This window comes from Strigops habroptila, chromosome 1 (assembly GCF_004027225.2).
Source record: "Strigops habroptila isolate Jane chromosome 1, bStrHab1.2.pri, whole genome shotgun sequence".
NCBI lineage: Eukaryota > Metazoa > Chordata > Aves > Psittaciformes > Psittacidae > Strigops > Strigops habroptila.
In genome coordinates, this window is record NC_044277.2 from 128,417,322 (window position 1) to 128,444,554 (window position 27,233).

Consider the following 27,233-nt stretch of genomic DNA (forward strand, 5'->3'; position numbering starts at 1 on the left):
GCTGACAGTCAGTAAAGAAAGACTTTATATGTTGTCCTGGTATTATTTTAGGCTGTTTTGATGCTAAGTGCCCATGCATGTGTGCATTCAGCAGTGAAAAATATAAAGTGGAATATGGGACAACAGCTCTTTGTGTGGGTGCAGGTTAGTGTGAGTTCAGCATCTGAAGAACAACTGGATGATCATTTAGGCATAGCCTGTGTTCCCAATGCATACTAAAGGAAAAAGCTCTTTTGCCTCTAGCTTTGGTCCTTATATGATGAATTGGTAATAATTTAAATTCTTTACTGCAGTAAGGAAGAACGTTTATAATAAGTCTTCTCAGGGTTTTGGTGAAGTGGTTAAATTAAAGGAATAAAAGTAGAGTTTATACGGTCACTTTTTTAATAGTAGTGGCATGATTTTTCTTTTTAAGGTATAGTGAGAATCAAGGAGAAGCTTGCAGAATCTAAAATGAAGTAGCTGTGCTATGCATGTGTATCGATACATTAGAAACAAAATCTAACATGTTGCTTATTAATTATCCTTTCATCTGTTTCAGTAAGAATTCCTGTGGTTTAAAGAATGTGGATTTTTTTTTTTTCCCCTTCTTGCTTATTGGACAGTATTCTGCAATTACAGAAGAAAGTTTCTGCTCAAAATTAGTTTAGAATTGGTTTCTTATGTTGTATGCAGTGATTCTGGCAAGCACAGCAATAACAAAATAATTAAGAATTTTCCCAGTAAGTTTGCATTGCTTAATTTTACTTTGTAATATAATTAACACACATTCCTTGGCATAATGTAGCCTAAATCTGCAATGCACCCATTGTCATCACATAAAATATACTCTTTGATATAATGTATTTTTCCTGTGATGCCCGCTGTTCTATCATACTGTGTATTGGAGAAACCAAGATTGCACTTGGTTCCTACTCTGCAGAGGATGGCTTAAGATAAGGTGTACAGATGGGAAAGATGGGCAAAGTGGGAGACAGTGTATTTATTCTGTCCCATTGAGAAGAGCTGCAATGTGTTTACAGTCTAGTGGATGTAGGTAGCCTTTCTGCCAAGTGTTAGGTGGTGGTCTGAAACAGAAACCTGAAAGTACAAACCAACTGATTAAAGCTCAAGCGGTTAAGGCCAGGATAATGCAGCAGATGTGGCCTGACTTGCTTTTATTTCAGACTGTTTCTATATTTACCTACCTTGTTTGTCTAAGGCAGCTTTCCTCATGTATTTTTTGAAAGTGTGACTTCCTTTTGGTGTTACCCTCTTTCCCTGCTCTTCCTGCTGCATACATAGACACTCCTGACTTCCAGGTCAGGAAAAGCTAAAGCTTTCCAGGGTAGAGCGGTGGAATCAGGCTGCACTTACTGCTTTCAAGTATCTATATTGATGCTATATAGGAATTTACTGTTGCCAGCAGCTTCTGGTGGGCTTGACTTGTCTTACTTGATTCATGACTGTCTTGAGCCATTTTTGTATTCCCAAGGTAGAAGACATCCCATAGTTTGAGAGATTGATTGTGGGTTTTGTAGAACACTATTCAATTTTTATATGAAATTAAATGGAGAATCCACCATGTCTCTTAGTGATTCTTCTAGCAGATGTATCATCCTGTTAAGATGTTATCCAGACTTAAATTTGTTTGGCTTCCAGCCTTGGGAGTTATGTTGTTCTCTGTCCAATTATCTTTCCTGTACTTGGTATTTCTACTGTGCATATGAATTTATTTTCAGTTTTTTGAATGAGCTGCTTTGAGTCTTACCTGAGAGTGTAGGAGGGGAACAAAAATAATTGGGGGGGGAGGGGGAGAGGAATCCCACGAAGAAGCCAATCGTGTTTCCTTTTGTACTCTTCCCCCTGGCCCCAATCCAAAACTATGACAAAATGTGAACCCTGGCATTGAATGGTATGATTGTCTGATACTGAAATAACTATGCAAGTTACTTCCTAATCCATGACTGTTCTTCCACTCTGCTGTACTTGTCTTCCTGCCCCACCTCCCTCCCATCCACCACCGTTTCCCCCTTCTGCCCCTAATCCCCTGAGATTCATACTGAGCATTTGTGTCTGTCTGCTACAGGCTATTTTAGCCTGTATTTTACGTAACAGAACATAAGTAGGGATTTAGACTTTGAAGTCCTAAATTCTGATCCTCAAAAATGATGATTAAGAGCCATGTAGCTGTGACATCACTTTAAGTCTCAAAGTGTTTGTTTTCACTATTACATGCTCATTCTTAGCCTACTCAGAAAGATTTTTTTTTTTTTTTTAGAGTGCTGTGTCACGAAGCATGTCATGCAGCTTAGCAGCCCTATACCCCTATGGGTTGATACAGTTGACATTTAACATACCCCAAACCAAACACCTAAAATTGAAAATTCTGTTTATATCACAAAGAGCTCAGTATGTCAATTTATCCATAGGATAAAGAGAAGAAACTGGCTACAAATACTGATAGTTAACATATTCTTTGGATTTTCTGTTCTGAATTGGTTTTCAGTGATTGTTAATCATTGTTAGAACTCCCTTTGCAAGGAAGAGAAATAAAAGGTTACCTCTTCTTCTCTGCCCTGTATGTATTATTTACATATGGAAAGTCAGTGTAGAAGCCTTTTATGTTTCCCAAAGCTGTTGTAAAATTTCTTGAAAACCCTGTCTTAGTATGCAAAGCATTTGTCTTTTCTCCGTAGTCTTCATAGATTAGTTTTAAGCGTACCGTTCTGGACTTTGCTCTGGATATCTTCTGCAGCAAACATTCTCTCATTTGCAAGATCAGAGCCTAAAGTATAATTTATCCTATGCTAACCATATACGTGTTCTGGGGATTGATGTTTTTAGGGTTGGTATGACACTCAAGCCCGGAATGGGGAGCAAGATGAAAAGCCTGGCCTGAGGAAGTACTGCTGCTTCTCTGACACTTTGTATTCCAAATCTTGTAATCTTTGTTAACATTTTTATTACTATACTGTAGCACCTAAAGATAATGAGATTTGGAGCTTTTTGGTTTTGTTATACAAACCACAGTAACTGTTGATCCCTCTCCAAATACAGTTTGAGTGGAGAAGTATAATTAGAGGTAGCACCAGGTTCTCAACACCTGTCTTCCATGGGCTTTTGATTCATCCATTTGAATTTGAACAAGTATAGTTTGCTTGGCTATGACCTTAAAAATATGTCATGGTAATTTAAGACTTCAGTGTGAATTCACTTTAAAAATGTGTACAAATAGTCTATTAATGCTGGATTAGCTTTTAATGCTGTGTGTGCCACTATGACTCAGCAGTTTTCCTCCTGTGCTTGTTGTTGGAGAAATGCCCTAGCTTTTCCTGTTTGACTGAATCTGTGTTCTGATAAGGAAATAAGACTTGCTTGTATGATTGAGCTCTGTAGATGTTTACAGTTCTGTCCAGTTATAACTGTTTATTTTTCCCAAGTAAACAAAAATGTTAGCACTGTTAAAACAGTTTCTGTTCCATACATGCTTTGATAAAGCTCTAACTAGTTAAAGAATAAGAGCTTTGTGCATAGTTTTGGAAATCTAGCTAGATAACTAGAAGCTCATTCTGGTTACCAGAGCTCGGTTGTTGTAATGGATTCATTTATAATTTCTTTTAAGAGAATCTGAAAAAGATAAATAACCAGTTTCAAAAGTGCTCTTCAGAGTTTCAGAGGATGTACTGATAAATGTTTCCTGGGAAAAGCCTCCTGGGAGTTCTACACCTCAATGCAGAACAGCCTGTCGAATTTGTATGTGTTAGCAAGGTATTCTGTTAATGATGAAACTTACTATAGATGTTCTAGAAACTTAAATAAAGTAAACTGAAGGACTAAAATAGTTATCTGAAACTGCCTTAAGAAAATAGAGGTTTACTGTTTGCCAGCTGTGAACATTAAAGGGGACGTACAAATAGGAATTAGTTGCCCTCAGTGATGCATGCTAAACTCTGTTTTTAATTGAATAAAGAGATGCTCGGGTTTTTTCCACTGAATAATTGCCTCTTGAAATTCAACCCATGTGCCTTTTGAATTGCTCAGTACTGCACGCTTTTTGAGTGGCATCATATAATATCTAGTAGGCTGAAAAGCATACATGCTTGGCCCTTCAAGACACATTCTAACTGATTGCATAAAGTAGGAATTTACTAGAACAAGTCCATGGACTGGCTGGTCAAATGTTGACTCCCCCATCAGCTGCATTGTCACATCTTCAGCAGTACAATTCCTCTGGGCCAGCATGAGACACTAGCTTTTCATACCAAAGTATTTGGTTTCAGTGAATTCATTTTTGCCTCTTAGTATCTATGTCAGAGAAACAAACTGAAGGATGTCTTTTCCTTCATTGATTTTTTTTTTTTCTCCCTTTTTTTTTTTTTTTTTTTTTTTAATCATCCCGTGTATTTTGCATGTTTGGAGGAAAAGATCAGGGTAGCCCCGAGTCTCCTCCTTGTTTGTACCATTTGTTGTTTGGTGTACTTTTATCAATGATAAGGGGTGTGCCTAGAAGAAACAATCCCAGTCTTTCCTTGTCCTCACAACTGCTGTTAATTTTGCTTTGATATCATCATGCTTTGCATGATGCTATATATAGTTACTTACCAGAGACCAGGCTGTTTATTCGATCACATTAAAGGATGTTGAAATGCATCTGGTGTCATGCAGCACAGTGACACCAAAGGCTTTTGTTAATATGCTTTCTTGACCTATTTAGTGGGGAACTGTAGACAGGTGGAGCTTAATATATATAATTTTGTGGTTTGTAGCTGATCCTTCAGAAGGATAGCAATGCAAACATGAATTCCTGGTCAGTATGCTAATCAGGTGGCATAAACACTAATGAGTTATTCCCAGTGATGTGGAAGGAAAAAAAGTTGCCCCTCTTCATGCACTTCATCAGCATTAGAAGGTAGAACACAGAGCTTATGTTCCCCTGCAGGAAGGGTTTGAGCCCCTTGGCTGTAAGAGGTGTTTAGGAATGTATCAGCCTGTGTTTTCCTGTAGTGTCCCTCTTTCTCCTGCTTGTCTCAAGCTGTATTAGCTAACTGCAGGTCCTCTGCCGGAATGCTTGCAGTTACTTACCTTCAGTGTTAGGAGTGTCATCTGTCCTGAATTTCTCAGCATTTTTTCTAACATGGATGTACAACTCTGAAATGGCTACCCTTCATTAAGTGAAGTTCTTCAGCTGTTACCCTGTGAGAATACTAGTCTTATTCATCTGTGGACTATGGGCTAATCAGGTCTGACTGCTTTTTATGAAGGATGCCTGGTTTTGTGGACAATGGGAGAGCAGTCAATATTGTTTTCCTTGACTTTAACAAGGTCTTCAATGTTGACTCTCATTGTTTTCATATCACCCAGATGGTGATTTAGGGTCTCTCCAGAGTATCTCCCCAGTTCTATCCCAAGCAATCCGTTTCTTTTGTCCTCTGTGTAGTACAATTGAGGTCTGACTGTGTTGACCTCAGCAGCAACCTGTGAATTGCATGGGGTGACTAGAGATTTCTGTAAGGGACAAGGAACGACTAATATATTTCAGACTGAGGACAGGCATTTAACACGGCTTTAACAGAATATGTTCATGAGCCTTGACAGTGAAACAAGGTGGGAACAAGCCCCCTATCCCAAGTAGAGAAAATACTGTTCCTGGAAAGGAAGCAACCCTCCAAAAGCATAGTTGAATCCCTTGCTGTGCTTCAGTCATTGCAGAAACTCTTCTGTTAAATTGCTGAAAAGTTTTGAGTTGGCATAAAAACCCAACTTCATCTGTTGGTGAAGTGTATGGGGTTTTTTCCTCAATTTAAATGAGATATTTCTGTTAGTGCTTATTCATGAATATCTTTAAATAGCAAGGGTTGGGCTTGAAAGGTCTTGTAAAGAAACCTTCAAACCCACCTGCCTACCCTTTTAATGTAATAATGGCAAAACTCAACATTGCATTTTACTAGTAGAATGCTTAAACTGTCATGTTTCATACATGGAAGGGATCTCTGGAGAACATCTAGTCCAAACCACCTGTTAATGCAGGTTAATGCAACCTAGAACAGGTTGCACAGGCAGGTCCAGGCAGGTTTTGAGTAGCTCTGTAGAAGAAGACTCCACAACTTCTCTGGGCAGGTTATTCCAGTGCTTTGTCACCCTCAAAGTAAAGAAATTTTTCCTCACATTGATAGAACTTCCTGTGTTTCAGTTTGTGCCCACTGCCGCTTATCCTGTCTCTGGGTACCACTGAAAACAGACTGGCCCTTCCTTCTTGACACCCATCCTTAAGGTATTTGAATGAACTGATAAGATCCCCTCTCAGTTTTCTTCAGACTAAACAAGTCCAGCTCTTTCAGTCCTTCCTCAGAAGAGAGATGCCCCAGTCCCCTAATCATCTTTGTAGCCCTCCACTGGGCCCTCTCCTGTAGTTCCTTGTCTTTATTGAACTGGTAAGCCTAGAACGAGACACAGTATGCCAGATGTGGCCTCACCAGGGCAGAGTAGATGGAGAGGATAACCTCCCTTGACCTGCTGGCCACGCTCCTCCTACTGCAGCCCAGGATACCATTGGCCTTCTTTACCACAAAGGCACGCTGATGGCTCATGGTTAACTTGTCCACCAGGATTCCAAGGTCCTTCTCAGCAGAGCTGCTTTCCAGCAGGTCAACCCCTAACCTCTACTGGTACCTGAGGCTTTTTCTTGCCAGTGCAGTACCATACACTTGCCCTTGTTGAACCGTATTAGGTTTCTCTCCACCCAATTTTCCAGCTTATCAAGGTCCCAGTGAATGGCAGCACAACCTTCTGGTGTTTCAGTCGCTCCTTCTGGTTTTGTATCATCAGGAAACTTGCTGAGGGCATGCTCTGTCCCTTCATCCAGGTCATTGATGAATAAGTTGAACAAGACTGGACCCAGTACTAATCTCTCGGGGACACTGTTAGCTACAGGCCTGCAACTAGACTCTGCACCACTGATCACAGCCTTCTGAGCTCTGCCATTTGGCCAGTTCTCAATGCACCTCACTGTCCACTCATCTAACCCACACCACTTCCCATAGATCTCATTCCATGAGGAAATAAATCACTCCTTTCTTTTCTGACTTTTCATCTCTTACCTCAAAAAACTTAGGAAGCTTTTTTTTCTCCCTTTTTTTGTGGGAGTATCATTAAAGCAGTATGATAGTAATAGGTCTGAAGGTAAGTTACAATTTACAAGCACACACCTCTTGCTGACATTTTTTTTTTTTTTTTTTTTTTTTCTGTAGAAGCAAGGAAGAGGTACCCAGACAGCAATTGAGTGGGAAGTACCTCAGAAGAAGTGTGGGTGTGCCAGGATATGGTTTTGGTGATTCAGCAGGTGTTATATTTATGGAACAAGAGTTCATTTCTTCTGTGTCTTGAAACCACAAACAGTATACGGTTTGGTATGTGGTTGGTTAAGCTTTAAAGCCCAAGTGAGAATTGGCAAATTGGAACAACTGCATGTTTCCTGAGATTTACTTTTCTGTTTTATAGTAAATGATAAAAGCAAAAGTGAAGTTATATTCCCTATGTGTGTTTAAAAAAACCCCAGACAAACAACTAAACTGAAATTCTGGCATCAGGTGACTAGGTGCAACTGTCTAGCTGTAAATGCACTGCACAGTAATTGCTGTCCTGCTTTTCTGGTTGTTTTTTCTCAACTCCAGGCTCTACTTTAAGTTGAGGAGAACTGCCGCTGATGTATTAGAAGCTAAGAAATTCCCAGACAGCATATAGATACCAATGACCCTTTTGGACAAAGACATAATAGTTTATTCCTGATCCTACACTTCATGGTCCTGTAACCTTCTGCCTAGCTCTCAAAAATGGCTGCTTGCCTTTCAACTCCCGTATCTTCGTATCTTTAACATATCTTTAATGTCTTTTTCATATCTTTAATGCTGAGCTGCATTTTGGGAATAGATCAAAAGAGTATCTTATGAAAGTTGAGGAAAATATCATGCACAGTCTGATTGAACTTCAATTACTTAGGTTATGTGAATGTTTTAAAATAGGTTTTTATATATTTATGATATATATGTTAGACAAATCTAGTAAAATCTAATGTCTTAATTCTGTAAAGTGCTTTTAAACTCAGTAAGTATGTTTCTTCAATGTCATAAATTCAGCCATGTTTAAGAATGTCATAGCTGCTGTTAATGCTTTTAAAAGAAACGGACTCTGGGTATGATATTGTAGGGAAAAGAATTCAATTACTCTGCAGCTTACACTTTTGCAAAGCATTCTTCTCTATGCATGCAATGCACATTTTTGTATAAGCCGGTAGGGTTGATTAACATCATCTGCCATGTAACTAACTTCATAAACTTCCTCTTCTGATGTCTCACATGGAGGACTAGAATATTATGCAAGATACTGAAAATGGAATTAATTTTACAGGTGTGGAAAAAAGCCCCAATTCATTACTTTGGGTCATAATTTTTCCGTCGTTGCTAATACTACTGCTGTTTAATAGCAGTAGATTTTATAGCCAGTAGTAGCTGTGACTTCAGGAGTGAGATTTGGCCAACAGTTTGTAGATTTGTCAGGGTGGGAGGAGAAAAAAGAGCTCAGGCATTAAACCTCTGATGCTCACGCTAGTTTTCCATTTTAGTGGGTCTAGCACTAGAATGTTTTGGGGCTTTTTACTTATGGTATTTCTGGTACCTCAAAAGTCAAGTGATTTCTGTTGGCAAGTTTTTGAGGATAAACTGCTGATGTTAGGAGATTTGTATATTTGAGTTGAACTAGGAAGAGTTTAGCATAACACTGTCAACAGGCTTTCCAGTTGTATTTAGTCAGATTTGTATATTTTGAAAACATGTTAAAACCAGCACTCAAATATTTAAGTCACTTCAGAATTCAAGAGCAAAATAGACATTTGCTCTTCTTAAACCATAGCAGAAGAAAAGGTTACTAGGCAGTCAGTTCATGATAAGTTATGGTGTTTCTGTTTTAACATTTCTTCATGAGTGATACATTAAAACACACTGATTGGGAAAATGTTAAAAAAATAAGTGGCTAATTGCCTGCATGTTTAAGTACTATATTGTGCAACGTGGTTTCCTTCTCAGACAAAATTTCTGCTTGCTTAATTGAAATAGCTTGCAGTAGTGGGAATAGGCTTTAAAAAAAAATAAAAATCTTTTTTGCTCTACAAGCCAAATAAAGGTGAACTTTTATAAACAATAAAAGGCCTTGGTTGTAAAGAAAAAAAAATATTTGTGAGAGTAGGCCTGTGTGTACAAGCAGATCATCCTTCACCAAATGGATCTGAGCTGCCAGCTCATAAAATGTGATTTAAGGTATGTTCATTTTGTCCCATATGTAAATTAGGATCTTTTGGAAAGGATTTGTCTGATTAAGGAATGTAAATGGAAATAAACAGGGAGGTAAGGTGATATCAGGTGGAAGGGGGTAGAATCAAATGGTGCACTGTTAGATGGTTATAACTGTTCAGAAAACGATTCTGCTTTAACACTGTCTCAGAGAAAACAGGCTTTGCAAAATCTTTAGTGCTGTTCAAAGTTACGTGCTGCTTGAAATTTTATGGGATCTTATCTGTGGGAAATCATATGGGAGAAGATATGCCTTCCTTTGGATTTGGTAATGGCCCCCAAGCCTACAGTTGCTCTTTTTTGTAAAGTGGGTCACATTCCTTTCAGGATGAAAATAAAACATGAGAATTTACACTGTATATAAATATTTTCATACTCGAAGTATCTTTCAAGGATTCTGAAGATTCCTTGGTTGCATTAGCCAACACCTATACTCACAGCCATATTAAAGGAAATGTCAAATTAGAGCCATATTAAATTAAATGGAAAGTACAAGAGACTTTTGGAGGAATTGCCTTAATTTATCTCCTCCCCCCCTTCTCCATTAGCAAGTTATAGTGGTGGGAACATGTCATGACAAGATTCTCTCCTTTTTGTTCACCTTCTCTGATGGAAGAACCCAGTAGGTGCTATTAGGATCCTTCTTAGCATCAAGAATTGAACTCCGTGTTTGAGGGGCTTTTAAAATGCAAATCATACCATTAAATGCTCATAGGCATACTTTCGACCTATAGCTATGTGGAAGGTTCTCTGGGAAGATACACAGTGAAGATTATAGCTTTCACTGTTACTCCTATGACACATGAAGATTTCATCTCCCTTAATTAGAAACTTAATGCTTAACAGAGGGTGTAGCTCATCTGGCAGCATCTGTGAGATCTAGGGAATAGCTTTACATTTTTGTTTGTGATTTCATCATTAAAATAAGTAGGAACCAAAGCACTAAAACATGTCACTAAATGCTACTTTTTGTCAAAAAAGTTAACCTAGGGGGGAAAAAAATCCATATTATGGGATACTTACTGTATATGTGTATATATATGTGTGTGTGTGTGTGTGTGTATATATATATATATAAAGGCCACAAACTGAACCCTCTTCCTTTCAAGACATTGTTAATAGCGTTAATGTATTTATACTGAAATGATGGTTGTGTCATTTCTGGTAACTCAAAAGTGAGTCTCAACCTCGTAAATTGTTAGCTGACACAGTAAGTCCGAATATAACATTGCTACACTGTCACCTTCTCCATGTACTTCTCTGAAAATGTTGCTGTCTCCTTTCTGAATGTGATAACAGACTGTGATTATCATTGAATTTGAGAGTAATTGTCACCCCACTTAAAGGCTCTGTGTAAGGAAATTACGTGCATAAGATAAATGGAGCTGAGGTGGAAATAATAATTTTATAAAGGCTTATTATTTTTGGTTTTGTTTTTTTTTTCATGCCCTGCAACAGTGAAAGTTGTAATCAGCTGTGATACTCAAATTTGATTTTTAGTTTTGTGAGCAGGCTGAATTGTTTATAGCAGAAGATTTTGCTGTTTTGCTTGTAGAGTTAGTTCCTTCTGGGGAACAGGTTGGATGTCAAGTATTTTGTAACATGAATTTATTCTGCAAAGCTGGCAGCTGTATATTTGTTTGCATAGTCAGTGTAATACTGCTAAATGCTTGGAATGAAATAGTAGATATTTTTGGCACTGGGATCTAAGGATGGAAATGCCATTTGCTACATAAAAGCAGAAAGTTGTAAATTACTACAGTACTAACTAGACTAAACACCCATAGTTCCTTTCTTAAGAAATATGTTACTAAACTCCATGTAAATTATTTGCCAGTTCTGTTTGAGGAGAGAGGTAAGTATTGGTAGCTTTCACAATCCTCCAGGCATGAAGAGCAGAAAACCAAATCTGTTACTAGAGACACATTTTTTAACTACTTCTTCTGTTGTTAAAGCCAGAAGTAGGCTAGGAAAGTTCATAGCAATATGATAACTTTGCCCTAGAAAGCCAGGCTGTCCTCAAGAAGAAATGCCTGGCGATTTTGTGTCTGTCTTTTATGAAACTGAACAAAATCAGATCCATCTCAGAGGTTCTGCATATGCTTTGTGCAAAACAGATCATGTCTATCCCACTGACTATTTTAGCTTTCTAAATGTTGGTACTTTCCTCTGTTTACAGATTAGTATAGTCATCACCAGTAATTTGCCTCTTTAATTCCCCTTTGCACTTGAACTTTTATGTTTAAACATACCTGAGAGGTAAATTAATTCCTTAAATTAAGATTGGCAATTTTTTTTTCCAGAATGAGTGACATGCAAGGCAGTAAGGGAGATGCATACAGATCTTGCCAAAAATTCTCATTTTCTGTTCCTTCTGTACTGTAAGGTCAGGATCCAGAATCCTGGTTATCAGAATCCATTGGTACTCATTTCTACAAAACACTTCATAGCAACATCATATTTGAAAAAAAAACCCATTATGATCAGAATATGATGTAGTTTACAACCACTAATTAAAAGTCTCGATGAGTTCAGAATCCTTCTGCACAAGGGCCTCCTGGGGAGAGCTTTGTGTCATCTTGTCTCTGTGTTTCCTTCACTAACATATTAAAGCTAATAATAGTTTCTGTTTTATCAAAGCTAATCTTTAATTAGATGGAGTAATTTTAGAACCGAAGCAAATGTCTCAGATTATAAATATGGGAGTAAAACTTAGTTTCTATTAAAAGATTAAACAGACTTGAATAGTTGCAACTGTGCTGGATTGTTTTATATAAATGTATCTTGTCATTAATGACAGTTGTCAAAGGAATATATTTATAAATGTTGTGGTTAATAATTCACAATACCTAGGAAAGCAGACGGAGCCAATTGAGTGAAATTGCCAATAGATTATTTCCAAGTATTTTTGCACAATTTTCTTTCATGTTTTAAACTCTTAAGGCAAGTGCATATATTTCTGGAATTGCGCAAGTTATTTTCCTGGTGAACATAGTGAACACAGATAAATCTTTTTACCTAAGAATCAATTGTGCAAAGGTAACTTGACATGCATCTGGGGGAGGAACTGCTCAACTACCAGAAGTGCTTTTGCTTTTCTTCCTGGCTAAATCCCAAATATTCCAAGCATATGGAACAATTTAGCAGAAAATACATAATTATAAAACAGATCTGTCTTTGCCACCTTGAACATTATTTCTTGTGGCAGAGTAAATGAAACCTCCTGTTTAGATTTTGTTTCATTTGATCTTTGGCTGTATTGGCAGAAGATTAAAAAAATAAAAAGACAGATGGCACCATTAAAATATGCATTGATTTGTACTTACTCTAATATGAATCTGAATATACTTGGTAAAGGCATGGCACAAACTTCTAACTGAAATTTTGAGGCAAAGAAACCAAAGTACATTTATCTTGGTAAGAACCTGAACAATCTATGTAACTGTAAAAACAAGCTTAATATCATGCAGCTGTTCACAAGCAAATGTATGCACATTATTACATTCATTGTAAATAAAGCTGCCATCAAATTTTGGCTCTAAGCTTGCTTCTGATTTTCTTTTCTATTTGGAGGCCAAAATCACTGAATGCCAATTCTCCATTGCAGCGTCCACTCTGTGAGGAGATATCCTTACCAGTGTTGTAGCTTTGCCTGTAAAAACCACTTCTTACAACGTAAGAAACATGCTGTCAGGATTAATTCAGTATGCTCCCTATTAAATGATTTTGCTTAATTGACTTAAATTGATTTAAGGTCCTTTCAAAATTGGGTTTTCTGGACTAGGCTATGCATTTCACATGAAGCAGCCATCCCACAGAAGAACAGAAAGGCCCTTTCAGCAGGGACTGGATCAGGGACTGATCTTGGCCTTTGTGGTTTGTGCCCCAACTGTGGTTTGTGCCTACTTTCTAATTATAACTTTCAGGCTTGGGAACCTTTTTTTCTTCCTTTATGATAGAATATATTCAACAGGCAGAGCAGGTATTATTTGTACTCCCAGCTTTAAGACTTCTACTGCAGTGGAAGAAAGGATTCAGAACCACCTGTAAGCAGAGGGGGGAATGAAACATGAATTTAGCATATCTTGATACTGTAAAAATGGGCTATGTAATTTTCTCCAGGCATACAAAAGAATTGGTGGCTACCAGCTGTCAGAAGAACCTGGATTTATGCCATATGGGAGAGACTCAGGAGAACACTTAGTTTCTGAATCATGCTTGGGGTCAGGGTGAAGTGGGTACCAAGCCATTCTTTCCCATCTAGAGGGGAGGTATAGCAGCTGTACTTGTTTGGGCTTATAGTGAAACTTAGGAAACTGAAGTACATGTGGTATTTAGCTTGTGAGGTTTCTAAATAATTTATTGGGTATAGAACCCCAAATTTTATGTATCAAGTCCGTTATATGGATCTGTCCTTCTGGAGTTGTACAGTACTCTGGCGTATAGCCATATCAATCTCTATTACAATTGTCCATGTTAAAACAGTATTTCCTATTATGTAACTGTTTTCAGAAGTCTGGGAGCCAGACAATAGACGTTCAAACCACCTCCTAGAATATTAGGAATGTTTTTTACTTTGGTAGCTCCAGTTAGTAAAAAATCGATGAAAAGTGTTTTTATGAACTTGCAGGTTTTTTTTGTATTGGCTTTTCTGGTGGGACTTAAATACGGTGATGGGGAGGACTGTTCATTAAGTTGGACTAATTGTCTTTTGTTTCTTCCTTCTGGAAATTTTGGTGAAGTCTCCTGAAGGAGTCTTGGACATAGAACTGGGTAGTGCTTTCCCATAACACAGTTACTCCATTTATCAAATTCAGTTTAAAACAATGGAGATTCTCTAGAAGATCTTAGAGAGTTTGTAAAATCAAGTTAGGGTATTACGAGTATAATTAGAACATGTGCAGAGAAGGCCCAGAGAGTGTATATCACAGGAGATGACTAAATTTGTCATGTTAATGTGGCAAAATAAAGGCTAGGGGTTATGATTACGTTCTATGGACATACAAGGTAGGGTAACACTGAGAAGGGAGGAGCGCTGTTGAGGTTAATGGGCAGCATTGTCACAGGAGGGCATAGGAATAAGTTTAATGAGATAAAATGTGCACTGGAGAGTTGAAGGTGTCTAGTAGCAAAATAAGTCTTACTAGAATTTCAAAAAAAAGAGGAAGGACTAAGTATTCTTTGGTTTTAGCTTGATATTTATGTTGATGTTACAGCAGTTGCTGACTGAAAATGTTGCTTTGTCTCATTATAAGATATTGCACCTTCCAGCTTAGCTTTTTACTGGCATTTCAGCTGCAGTGAAGGTTGAATATGCTTCAAAAACATTTCAAGAGAAAATGGTACTTATGTACACCCTTTCAAATGTCAAAGCTTCTTTAGAAATAAGAATATATGGAATTCCCAAACAAGTAAGGAATGTGTGTGAAATGAAGAGTCAGTGAAATGGGCTGTTCTTTCTGCACATCTGGCAAAATCTCATATTTTCTGTAAAACTGTGGAAAAAGTTATGTGGAAACAGATGGAAATCTCTTTTAAAGTGTAGCATAGAATTGTCAGCTCCAGAGATAAAAGATACTTCAGCAACACATCATGGATAGCATATCAGCTCCATGGCCAAGTAGTATCACAACTCTAGAAAGGTGCCTTGTGCTGTCAGGTGCTCAGAATAGGTTGTATTTCTAAATAGTTTGAAAACAAACACCCCCACCCCACCCCTCATACAAACAGAAGAAAAACAAAAAAACCCAAACTCTCAAAAATTCCCCAGTATCTCAAAAAAACCCTCAGCAAGTCCATACAAGTCAGGTAGTTCTTCTAAGGCATGACACTGCAGCAAGAAACTGAGAACTTGTATTAGAAGTCTGAGATGCTACTGCTCATCTTTTGTTTTTGTGTGGTTGTCCTCCAGGGCAATTTTCTCAAGGCAGGAACTTTCTTTGTTTATGTATATCGAAGGGTCAGTTAAGTGGTGATGCTTCATGAATACTGTTTAGGTATCTATCTTGATTTTTGAGGCAGCTCATTAACAGTAGAGTTTCTTTCTCATTTTTTGGATACGTAGTTCTGTTGTCTTAAAATGCTGCCGTGACTGAAGATGCGGGGAAAGACACCTGTCACTTTTGGAGACTGTTGCAGTTAAAACATCATTCTTTTAGTGTATTTAACCATGAAGTTTGTGATTTTTCTCCAAATATAACAGTGGAAGCGCAGTGTCTTGTCCAAATACTGGCTCAGGAAGTTGTTATACATTTAGCCTGTCACAAGTAAACTCATTAGGTAAGACTTAATTCCTGTCCTGGTTACCTGCTGTTACCTATTCAGCTTTCCATAGGAGAATGAGGTTAAGGTTCCTTTCTCGTAAGAGGCTTTCTACTGGTCATAAAAATCATACCAGGGAGAGTGGGAGCTTTTTCGCAGAGGCTTTCCCATATTTCAAGGTGCTACAAATAAGGGATTCCTGGTTTTCTTCTTCTTTCTGTTTAGTATTTGCCCATGTAATAACACACTTAGCAGAACAATGTCTTATCAGTACAACAAAGTATTAAAATGTATCTCCTAGTTTTATTATGAAGTAGTTCTATGATTGAAATTGTGGTTCAGTAAACACACAACTTTACATGCTGTAAACCAGTAAAGTAGTTGCTGAATTGTTCGTTTCACCTTGTGTAACTTTAAGGCATTTTAAAGTTGCTGGTATGCCTCTGTGGTTTTTTTTTACTATGGCTATGCCATTTAATAATTATTTAAATGACAAAATTGACAAACCTAAATTAAAATAATCTTCCATAGAATATACATATTCAAATACATACTGTGTTCAAGCATAACATATCAAAACCAGACTAAAGGGGAATTAAGATATTAATAAGTGGTTTATCAACAAAGGGGTACAGAAGGGCTCCAAAACTATTTGAAAGGGGCTTTTCCTGCTTTTTTTTGTTAATATCAGTTAATTTTACAAGCAGCAAAATTAGATTATCTTTTTTTCCCCCGCAGTGGAACAGTAAACTCATTTAGTGTCTCATAAATAATCTTGTGATCCAGAAATGTGATTTCTGGGAAATTCATGACTCCATTTGAGTCTTGGCCAGTGAGACTTGATTAAAGTTTAGGTAGAAAAAAAGGTGATACTCCTGCCAAGTTTTTGTCCCTTGTATGATTTATAACTCTGAACATTGCAAATGTATCCTTGCCATAGACCTGGGAACCAAGTAGCACTGGTCTGCACTGAGAAGCATGTCAGTTTTGAGAGGGCAAGCAACAGACTTCCTTATGCCAAAAATAGCTTTTATGCTAGATTCTTTAAGCATAGCATTTGATCACAGATAAATGGAAAATAATATTTTGCACTTTGGACCTTTTTTTGTGTGGTGGGGTAAGCCTAAGGTCATTTTAATATTAGATGGGTTTTCTTGGGTGAATCTGAAATATCACACATTGAAAAAAACTGTGGCACTTGGCATTGAGAAAAATGTTGTGTACTGGTTTTATTCCTCGTGTATATTTATTTTATGTTGATTACAATGAAGAGAATAGTTTAGACTCCTTCAGCAGTTCAAGTAAGGTGTACCACTTATGTGCTTTTCTATCGTTGAGTATAAAATATGTATGAAGACATGTCTGAAGTATAAGTACGTACAGTGGGCCCTTGGGAAGTTCTGGAGCTGTACCTTGAGTAATTTCAGTCAGATGCTGACAAAATATTTACTGGTATATTTTTGGTTTGTGAGTCTGTTTTCATCCATGGTCTGTGAAATGTTCAAGGGTGTTTCTTAATCGAACCTTGATATAGGAAGTTCTTTATCTTGATTTATCTCTTTAGTCTAGCAAACACACATGGCTTTATTGTAGTTGCGTTGGTGGCAAACCTTAAAGGTTCCTAAAAGGTTTCTATAGAAATCTTTTGTATTAAAGTGCTTTTAACCCTCGGAATCATCCACTTCTAGAGATTAACACTTCCTTTTTCTGTTTTCTCTCTAGTCTAAATATTTTGGGGCAAATCCTGCATTTCTTCCTATATTGAAGATATCTCGTAGATCTGAAAATCCTCACACCTGGGTAGACTTGTGTTCTCTCTGCTGTGTTTGTATAGCTACATGAGGTTGCATTTTACTTGGATTGAATTTGGGTTAAACCAGAAAGTACTGGATGACTGGAAATGCACAAAATCTGCATTGCAAAGGAGGCAATGCCTGGAAATTCTTGATTTCTAGAGATCTGTACACATCAGTAGATGATCTGTATCTGTACAGCAGCTAAGTTATTGACTCTCAAAAGCCCAGGAAACTCCTGGAACTGGACCGCTTATATTTTTTTACCCTTGTTCTCTTTTCGTTTTTTAACTAGTGGAAATAGTTTTTGCAGGCTTCCTCCCATCCCCTCCTCCAATCTCTCTTTTTAAAACTTGTTCGGGTAAAAGTGTTATTTCCCCTTTCTTCCTCAGTCTCTCTTTTCTTTTCTTTTTTTTTTTTTTTTCTTCTTTTCATTCACGAGCTATAACCTACTAATATTTCTTTGAAAGTATTCATGGTGGTATGATTTATCCTCTTGTGATAGCTGTTTCATGGTGTTTTCTCTCTCTTGAACCTTGAATAATTTCTTTGGGGGTCAAATCAAGACCTCAAAGAATCAAGACCAGCCTCCCATGGTGCATAGGTTCTTTCAGCTGCTTTTCCTAAATCCATAGATATGTTTATGTCTCTGCATTAGCTGAAAATATGCACATGAATTAAAGCACTGTGTCCTCTCAGTTTGAAAGTTGCTTCTTACTAATTTTGTAACCTCTGTTCTGCTTTTCTTATGGAAATATCAAAATATAGGCAGCTCCTACATATGTTTTATTGGTATTTTTCTGCTTTAAAAGTAAAATATATTCTTTGAAAGCAATTCCAGTGTTGTCATAATTTGGCATATTGTCATTCACATGATTAAGAGGAAAAAGGTATCCCGAATGTACAATTTCACCGTTATTTTGCTTATGTTTACAAAATCCAGTTATTTGACTTCCATGACTAGTTTTGAAATTGTTTTCTGCATATAGTGCTCCAGACTATATCAGAATAGTGAGGCATTTTTTAAAATAATGTGTTTATGTTTCGGTTTTTTGTTAGTAATGGAAAATACATGTTGTTATGCCTCCATCCATTCACACTTTACTGTAATTTACAAGCAGTATTGTAAATTGTATTACAGCTTACAAGGAAGACTGCCCTTACATTATTTCAGACGTAAGAAAAAAAAAGGCTGATGCATATCACAACTTCTCAATTTAATTGTTAATAGATGGCAGAATAATTGGAAGCCAAGATATTGGAATTAGAAAATAGAAATATAGAACTCTTCAATATTAAAAACTTGTCAATATTAAAACCAGGATATGTCTACCATACATTGGTTTTTCTAGTACTTTCGTGTAAATACTTGCTCAGCTTTTAGTAGGATATAAATAAACAATGTAAAGCTATCTTGAAGATTATTCATAATTCATAAATAAAGGTAAAAGAATTATGCAAAATATGGTGAAAACTTTTTTTTCCCCGCATGTAACATGTTTTCCTTGTACATGCAGCCTACACAGAAGTCAATCTTACCTCTTTGTGTGACATAACTAAAATGTTAGAGAGAATTATAATAATTCAGAATTGTAATTAATTTCTCTTGTATCTCTAAGTACCAAGCAATCCTTTACATATTTATTAATGAAATGTACAGTTTATGCTATCTAGTAGAAGTGTAACTATTTACAAAATATTCAGTCAATGCATGTTTTATCTTTCAAAAAATAAAAAAAATAATTAATTGCATTTTTCCTCTGTGTTAATAACTTTCATAAACATTTTTCCCTTTACAGTCTTGCAGATAACAGGCGCAAAATGTTTCATATCATCTTAATAAATGGAGGTAGCTAAGGTTACATCTAGGTACATGGATAGATGTGATATTTTCTCCTACTTCAAATGGATCCTTTGCCAGTATAAACAGTTTAGTGTATATTAATGACTCAGGCAAGAGCTTTATATCAAGCTCAGTTTTCTCAGTAGTGCCTTCCTTGTCTAGTTTTGGCTGGTGATGTTCGTGTTGAAGGTTAGCATTTGCTGCTGAAGTAAGACCACCCCCCTCATCAGAACTATTGTTTTTTACAGTAATCTAGAACAGACTAGTTGAATTCATAATTCTGCTGAAAAGGTTATGAGACAGTCTACATTGGCTCTGACTGCAAACTTTGACCTGTTTGGCTGAATTGTGGGAACTGTGCCAAAATTTGATAGAAAGCAGTTCTGGGAAGCTCTTTAAGATTAAATTCCGGGACTGCATGAGTGATGTGCTAATGATATACTTGTGATATTAGGCAAGTGTCACTCTAATACAGTTTTAGGCTTGAACAGATCATTCACCTAAAAGTAAAAATTATCTTCAGCCTGATTTAAGTAATTTGTTGCATCTGAATATGATTTTAAATGGCCCAGTTAAAATTTTACATCTTGGTGTTCCTTTCTCTACAACTCTCTTGCGTGAGCTACCCTGGGTCCTCAAAAACTTTTTACTATGCCTTTTCTTTGGGAAAGAAAAGGTATGAAAGAGAAAAAGTTCCAATTGCAGAGTATCTCGTATGATTTCAGTGAAGCTTTTCAGCCAGCAATTACTGGATTAGTTTGTATTCAGCACTCTTTTAACACATGACTGGTTTAGGTGAATATTGAGACGGAAAGACTGTTCTTCAGTCTTTTCATAATAATAAGAGGCATTTGATGTGGGAATGCTTAGGTTTCAGTGGAGAATAATCTCTCCAGACTCCCTGGCTGAGTACAGCAAATGCGGTATATTTTCTTCATTTATGTCAGAAAAAACTCTTTATTCACTCAACACAGAAAAAAATACCTCTATTTCTTTGCATGTTTATTTTGTTCTTTCTGATGCTTTGCAAAAATACACTTTTCTTCAAATTAGTGTCCAGATTTGAGAAAAACAGTATAATAGAACTTGGTTTGGCTGAGTTGAGTATTGCCGATGTCCTGATATACTCTGCTAGGTATCTTAATCTCTTGTTCTATGGCCAACCAACCAACTAACTATTTCATGATACAGTAGTCATGTGCATGTTAAAGGTTATTTTTATTAGATTTCATTTTTACTGATACTCCTTTTGAATATTTTTGCAAGTATTATAGGTGTGTCACTTCTTTCATGGAAAGGAGTACTGGAATGGTTTTTGAATGCCTCTTTGTATTACTTTAAGAAGTTTAATGACCAATAATGTTTTCTTAATGTGCTAGTAAAGTCGACAACTCAAGTGTTTGTATGTTAAATCAAGATTCTGTATAAACGCCTATCAGAAAGTTGGCTAGATAGATGCCAACATATACCTTACGCTGAATTCTGAGTCTTCAGTTACGTTATTAACTTTGCAACAATTAATACAGGTAGTGCCCTTTTGAGTATGTCAGTCAAGTGTACTTGCACTTGCTCTGTGACAGTTTTGCTGTTCTCTGCTGTTGTAACTTCTGGTAAACAGAGTAAGCAATCACCATTTGCAGGATTCCTGCTGAAGGTGCTCTGGTAGCTACAGATGGCTGCATGGTCATTGGTTTTGCAAGCTGAACTGGATGAAATAGTGAAGATGGCAAAGGTTCTTGCTGTGAGTAGGAGTGACAGCCTGGAGGGAAGAGGACACTGGTTGCTGTGGGTTGCAGCTTGGGGGAGCATATTTACTAAATATGCTGGAGATGAAGTATTTGAAGGTGAAAAAGGTCTTTTTCATCCTGGTGTAAGGCCTCTCTTGGGAGGCAGCATGGAGATTAAATGAGATGGTGGATGGATTTTCTTTTTTTTTTTTTTTTTCTTTTTTTTTTTTTTAAAAGCGGTTAGCTTCAGTATCTCAACAGATAGTTCATGAAATTAATCTATCATGTATTATCGGTTGATTCAGCACACTGCTTTATAACTCATGTAGTTTAGAATATATCCCAAAGTAGCTTCTCATACTGAATGCTATTCCCTGCAAAGAAAAAGGACTGCGTAATACCTGTTGTCCTTGGGTATTGAAAATTAATGAATACTTACATGGTTTTAAAATGAAAGATGGCATTTGGCAGTAGTTAGAACTCAATTGCTTGGATTCTGGAATTCTGTTCCAGACCTGAAGTAGTTGTATGTCAGACTTCCCCCCTACCCTCACCCCCCTCCACCCCCCCTCCACCCCAAGAAATACTGTTAGTCTCTAAAAAAACATCTATATACAAATCTCTCATCACCTGAATGTAACAGTTAGAACTAGAGACAAGAAGCTCGTAAACACTGATGTTACCATTATCTAATTTGTCTTTTTAGATATAATGTAAAATTGACTATCTTTTACATTTGCTGTTTTGGGTGCTAAAACATTTTGCAACTGTAAAACAAATGTAACGGAAACTATAATGTTGTTCTGTGTCTCGAAAAAATTATTAAAGGTCACTGTCTAGTTCTGTTGTCTTTGGGATTTAGCTTTTACTTCAAATCAGGAATGTCTGGGCAATGGAAATGATACTTGTTGCTGGACATAAGATTAAGTGACAGTCATTAACCTACTTGGAAAGCAAGTGTTTACAATGTAGCCCTCTTGCTAAAATTGTGTAGCAGATTTTTATTTTTAACAGGTATAAACAACTTTGCTTTAATTTTGTTACTTTAATGTTACCAGTGGGAAATTCTGAGAGGTAAATTCTTTGTCTTTCATGTGTTTTAGAGTATGCCTGCAGATTTTTTTTCTTTTTGCTCTGTGGGAGTATTCATGCTTTAATTTCCTGTGGCTGAAAATTAAGAGGGGATAGGCCGAAGTGAGTTGTACTTAGTTCAGGATTCAAAGATTATAAAGCAATGAACTACTGGAATTATTTTGTCTGACTACATAATGTAGACTATGAGAAGTATATACATGGCTGATTTTAAACTAGGTGATGTTTACTGTAATATTACCTTTGGGTGAGTTATGCTTTTTAGTTTCAATTCTTATCTATTACTACATCTTGACACGCTTGTGAGGACCTTGACACGCTTGTGAGGTGGGCCGATGCCAACCTTATGAAGTTTAACCAAGGCAAGTGCAAGGTCCTACACCTGGGTCGGGGCAACCCCAGGCACTGTTACAGGTTGGGCAGAGAAGAGATTCAGAGCAGCCCTGCAGAAAAGGACTTGGGGGTGTTGGTTGACGAGAAGCTTAACATGAGCCGGCAGTGTGCGCTTGCAGCCCAGAAAGCCAACCGCATCCTGGGCTGCATCAAAAGAAGCGTGACCAGCAGGTCGAAGGAGGTGATCCTGCCCCTCTACTCTGCTCTTGTGAGACCTCACTTGGAGTACTGCGTACAGTTCTGGTGTCCTCAACATAAAAAGGACATGGAGCTGTTGGAGCGAGTCCAGAGGAGGGCCACGAGGATGATAAGAGGGCTGGAGCACCTCCCATGTGAAGACAGGCTGAGAAAGTTGGGGCTGTTCAGCCTGGAGAAGAGAAGGCTGCGTGGTGACCTCATAGCAGCCTTCCAGTATCTGAAGGGGGTCTACAAGGATGCTGGGGAGGGACTCTTCCTTAGGGACTGTAGTGGTAGGACAAGGGGTAATGGCTTCAAACTTAAACAGAGGAAGTTTAGATTAGATATAAGGAAGAAGTTCTTTACAGTGAGGGTGGTGAAGCACTGGAATGGGTTGCCCAGGGAGGTTGTGGATGCTCCATCCCTGGCGGTGTTCAAGGCCAGGTTGGACAGAGCCTTGAGCCACATGGTTTAGTGCAAGGTGTCCCTGCCCATGGCAGGGGGGTTGGAACTAGATGATCTTAAGGTCCTTTCCAACCCTTACGATTCTATGATTCTATGATTCTATGATCTCTAGTTGATATTTCTGAGGCCACAGCATTGTGTGTTGTGTCTAAGTCTTTTCAGAATTATTGCTTTACAAGATAACCCTCCCATTATCTTGTCCCAAGGCCACTTGTTTGGATCTGGTAGCCTTTAATTGGACTGTATCAAGCCACACATTGCAAGTTTTCATCCAGGTATCTGGGGTTGCTCAGTGTCAGGGACCTGTGTTGTCTCGGTTTGTTACTCTCACAGTATATATGTCAACCTAAAATCTTACTAGCAAATTTCTTTTTAATGTTTGCTTGAAGAGTGTTGATCAAGAAGTTTAATCACACAGATCGGGGCTTCAGGGGGACTTAGTGAATGTTCTAGATATCCTTCTAAAATAATGCTTAGGAAAAAAATATTGCTACATCTTCCACTCGCTTGAATTTCAAATGAATTTGCAATTGCAATTCTGTGTGCCCGTTACAGGACTTTTTGACTATATGGTAGGAAGAAGTGTATTAAGGTTTTAATTTCAAAGCAAACCCTCAGATAAATTCCTGACTGATTAATCAGTTAAGGTCTTTTTAGAATATGTTTTTCCTCTGTGGTGCCTGTGAGGGATATTTTAACGAAAACTATCTGACTTGAAAGTTGTTAGCTGCAGTGATAGCTTGAAAAAAACCCGAAAGGGATAATTTATCTTTCAGTTAATGTACATAGTGTAAAGTATCATTTACCTTAGTTGAAAAGTGAGCAAATAGGAGTTCTTCAGGATTCTTGACTAGAGTTCTGAGCAGCCAAAAATGAAGGTTTTCCACAGGTTGAAAAATCATTTGCAATTTAGGGTGAATATCTCATTGCTTGATATAAACCATTGGTTATTTTACAGAAGTGCTGTTGCTTTTATAAATTTCACTTGCTTTGCAGCTCAGATATTTTGGGGGTGGTGGTGGTTAGCTTTATGAAGTTTAAGGTACAATTACTCAAATAACTTTAAACTGCTTAGGAACTGCAGACCTGCTCAGACTAATTTCAGATTTGGAAACTCTTATTTTTTTCTTTTCCAAATTATGTGGAAAGCAGATAAATTCCAAGTTAGGGACAATCTTTGAGTATCTAGTTTTACTTGATAGCATCGTGTTTACTAGAAGACACATTAAGAGATGGGAGGTAGTATGTCTTTCAGGTACTCTGTAGCAATTTAGTCTGATTCTACATCCCTTATTCATTGAGTAATTTTTTTTCTTTCAATTGGATGTATTTGTGACCTGAATAATGATTCATGGTTACAGTATTTTATCTGAAATTGGAAAGTTTGCTTAATTGTTTAAACAGTTTAAAATTTAACTATGGCAGAAAAAACACAGCCTTTTTGTTTGAAATAGCTTTCTTTGTTTTCTTTAACATGTAATATGTGTTTAGGGTTCCTGTTTCTTTCATTTCTTCTCTTTAGGTCTAGAGCAGGCTTATAGCTGAGGTATACCACACATCATACCACATTGTCATACCATAAGCAGAGTTGTTACCAGGTTATAGGAGGTTGTTGTATTATAACAAAACTCCTTTATTAAGAAGAAAACTGGAGTTATCTCTAATGGTAAGGAAAATATCTGACACTGAAATAAAAATCTTTTATTAGGTTGACTTTGTAAGCATTTTTAAAATCAGTTTTTTCTTACACAAAATAGCACATCATCACATAAATTTCTAGTGAGCCTTTCAAAAATCACTCAGCTTTTTTATTTCTTTGTTCTAGTTGCATTAAAGTCTTCTAACTCTACCAGACCAGAGATAAATGGCATTCAGGAAAACTGTCGAACAGCAAAACGAGGAGAAGGAATGCAGATCCTGGAAGGAGAACTCTTACTACAGGTATGTTTCACAGTGGATGTATTACACACAGATTTACATAAAAATAAATAAAATATATATTTAATGTGCCAGTTATTCACTCATGAGATTGAAAAAGTTTTATTATTGTCAAATTCTTTCTCATTTTCCTCATTTCATGCACCTAAAGGTTAATAGTACACAGCTCTTGCACTTTCTCAGGTGGTAGTAATGACTTTGAAGAGAGGGTGTTAGACTACATGTTCCTCTTAACTCTGAGTCATTTCTTAGACTGTTTTTTCCCATCTCTTTGCATCTATTGTTAACAAAGATATTAATATTAAGAAACAGTCTTCATAAAAGTCAGATAAGTTAGTCATCTGCTGTAAATTTGATGACTAATTGTCTAAAAAGAAATCTCTAAGACTTTGGGCTTGCTGAAATATCTTGCTTCCTCAGTGGTTAGAAAGAACTCATAGTTTGTAACACTGGTTAAATACAAATTTTAAAATACTTTCGCAACTAATGGAAAATGTTAATGAAACATAGATAGTTTTTTTTAAAAAATCATATAGTCTGTTTTATAGTCTGCTTTAATGTTGTACAGTGTCAAAGCATATGAAATATAATGATATAATACTACATCCAGATTAAACTCAAGAAATGACTAATATAAGTATTTCAATGTTCTAATTAGTTTTGTAAAATAGATTTTACTGTGACCTGCAGCTCCATTTAAAATATGTTCATAATCTATCTTGTACAAAGGTTTCACACTGTTATATCCATCAGAAGTGGCAAACATTAGGTCAGTTGGAGCCAATGGCTTGCCTAGAACAAAATTAATGTAGCTGTTCAAAGGGTAGAAATGAAAACAGGTTCTAAGAATCCCACAAAACATTTACTGTAAACTAATGCTGGTTGAAAATTGTTTCCTGACCAACTGAAAAACTAGGACATATATGTAATTTTCGATCCTTAATGCAGTATGACGAACTGTTATGGAGTTACTGCAGGTGAACAGCTTTCTTTTAAACACAAATGATATAAAAAGGTACAGGATATGATTTGTTTTTGAGGTTTCTATTTGATGTGAAATTTAGGTTTTTATGACTTCTGAATGGGAGTTATATGAGAGAACTGCTATAGCAAATTGCTTTCCAGTATGAGAATTAAATGGGGGATATACTTATTACTGTAAGTTCTGGCTCCCTTGGGAAGTAAGCAGATGAACTGAATTTCTTAAAATTAATTTGTTTTTTAAATATTTTCTATATTAAAAAAATAAAAGACTATTTCCTAGGGAATGTAAGAAATTGTGAGTGGTGAAAGTTGGTGGAAGTGGGAGTTTTCTAGAAGATACCGAGCATCAGTAAGATGTAAATATTGGTAAAATCCTTCCTTTCTGTCTAACCTCAGAAGTCTTTTGTGTCACACAGGGTTCCATAAATTATAACTGATGATGAACATTTGCTTTTTATTCTCTCTTTATGTTTTGCAAAGGCAGCATCGATGTACATGATATTGTTTACATTTGGTTTTATTTGTTCATCAGATGTTTTTTCTTGTTTCCTAACAGAAAAATTGTGCCTTTAATTTCCAGCATAGAAACTGCCTTACCAATTCAATATATTATGGAAGTAGAGATCAAATACATAGATGTGCCTTCCTTAAAATGAAGCTATATGACCTTTAAAATAATTTAAATTATTTTTAATTTTTATTTTAGATAAGTTTATGGTACGAAGTGCAAGCCAGATGATGATCTGTAAGAAATTTTTAAAACATCCTAATTCTCACCAGTATTAAAGTTTCGTAATTGCCTTTATATTAGGAATATTGAGAGTATTTTTGTAGCAGCACAAATATTATTTCCAATGCTCCAGAATAATAAAATCATTGAGAAATTTCATTATGCCTTTTAAGATAATTATTTTAGGATTGCATTTTGCAAAATCTCCATCAGAACTTATCTCCCATTTATTGGTATATCTGCATGTTTTAAGGAACTTCAGTAATTCATTGCATTAGCTTTGTGGGCAAACAACTTGCATTTTACAGAATTTTAGGCTTACAGAATGCATCTGATTACAGCATTAACAATCCTGCTCCAAAATGAGCTGCGTACCAGAGCCACTGTAAAATGTGTTTGAATTCCAGGTGCAGGAGCTGTACATAGCTTTATACGAAACAGAGCAGAATAACTCATTTTAACGTGTGGGTCAGAATTAGATACTGTGCAGCTTGCAGACTTTTTATA

The 27,233-nt window shown here is 36.8% G+C and overlaps 1 protein-coding gene across 1 annotated transcript in view; it reads left to right on the forward strand.

Annotated features, from left to right (window-relative positions):
- AHR (aryl hydrocarbon receptor) overlaps positions 1–27,233 on the forward strand; it is a 59,824-nt gene that overhangs the window by 12,237 nt on the left and 20,354 nt on the right. The window contains exon 3 of the mRNA XM_030487819.1: positions 24,900–25,015. Coding sequence (XP_030343679.1) covers positions 24,900–25,015 — 116 coding nt within the window. The remainder of the gene's footprint in view (positions 1–24,899; positions 25,016–27,233) is intronic.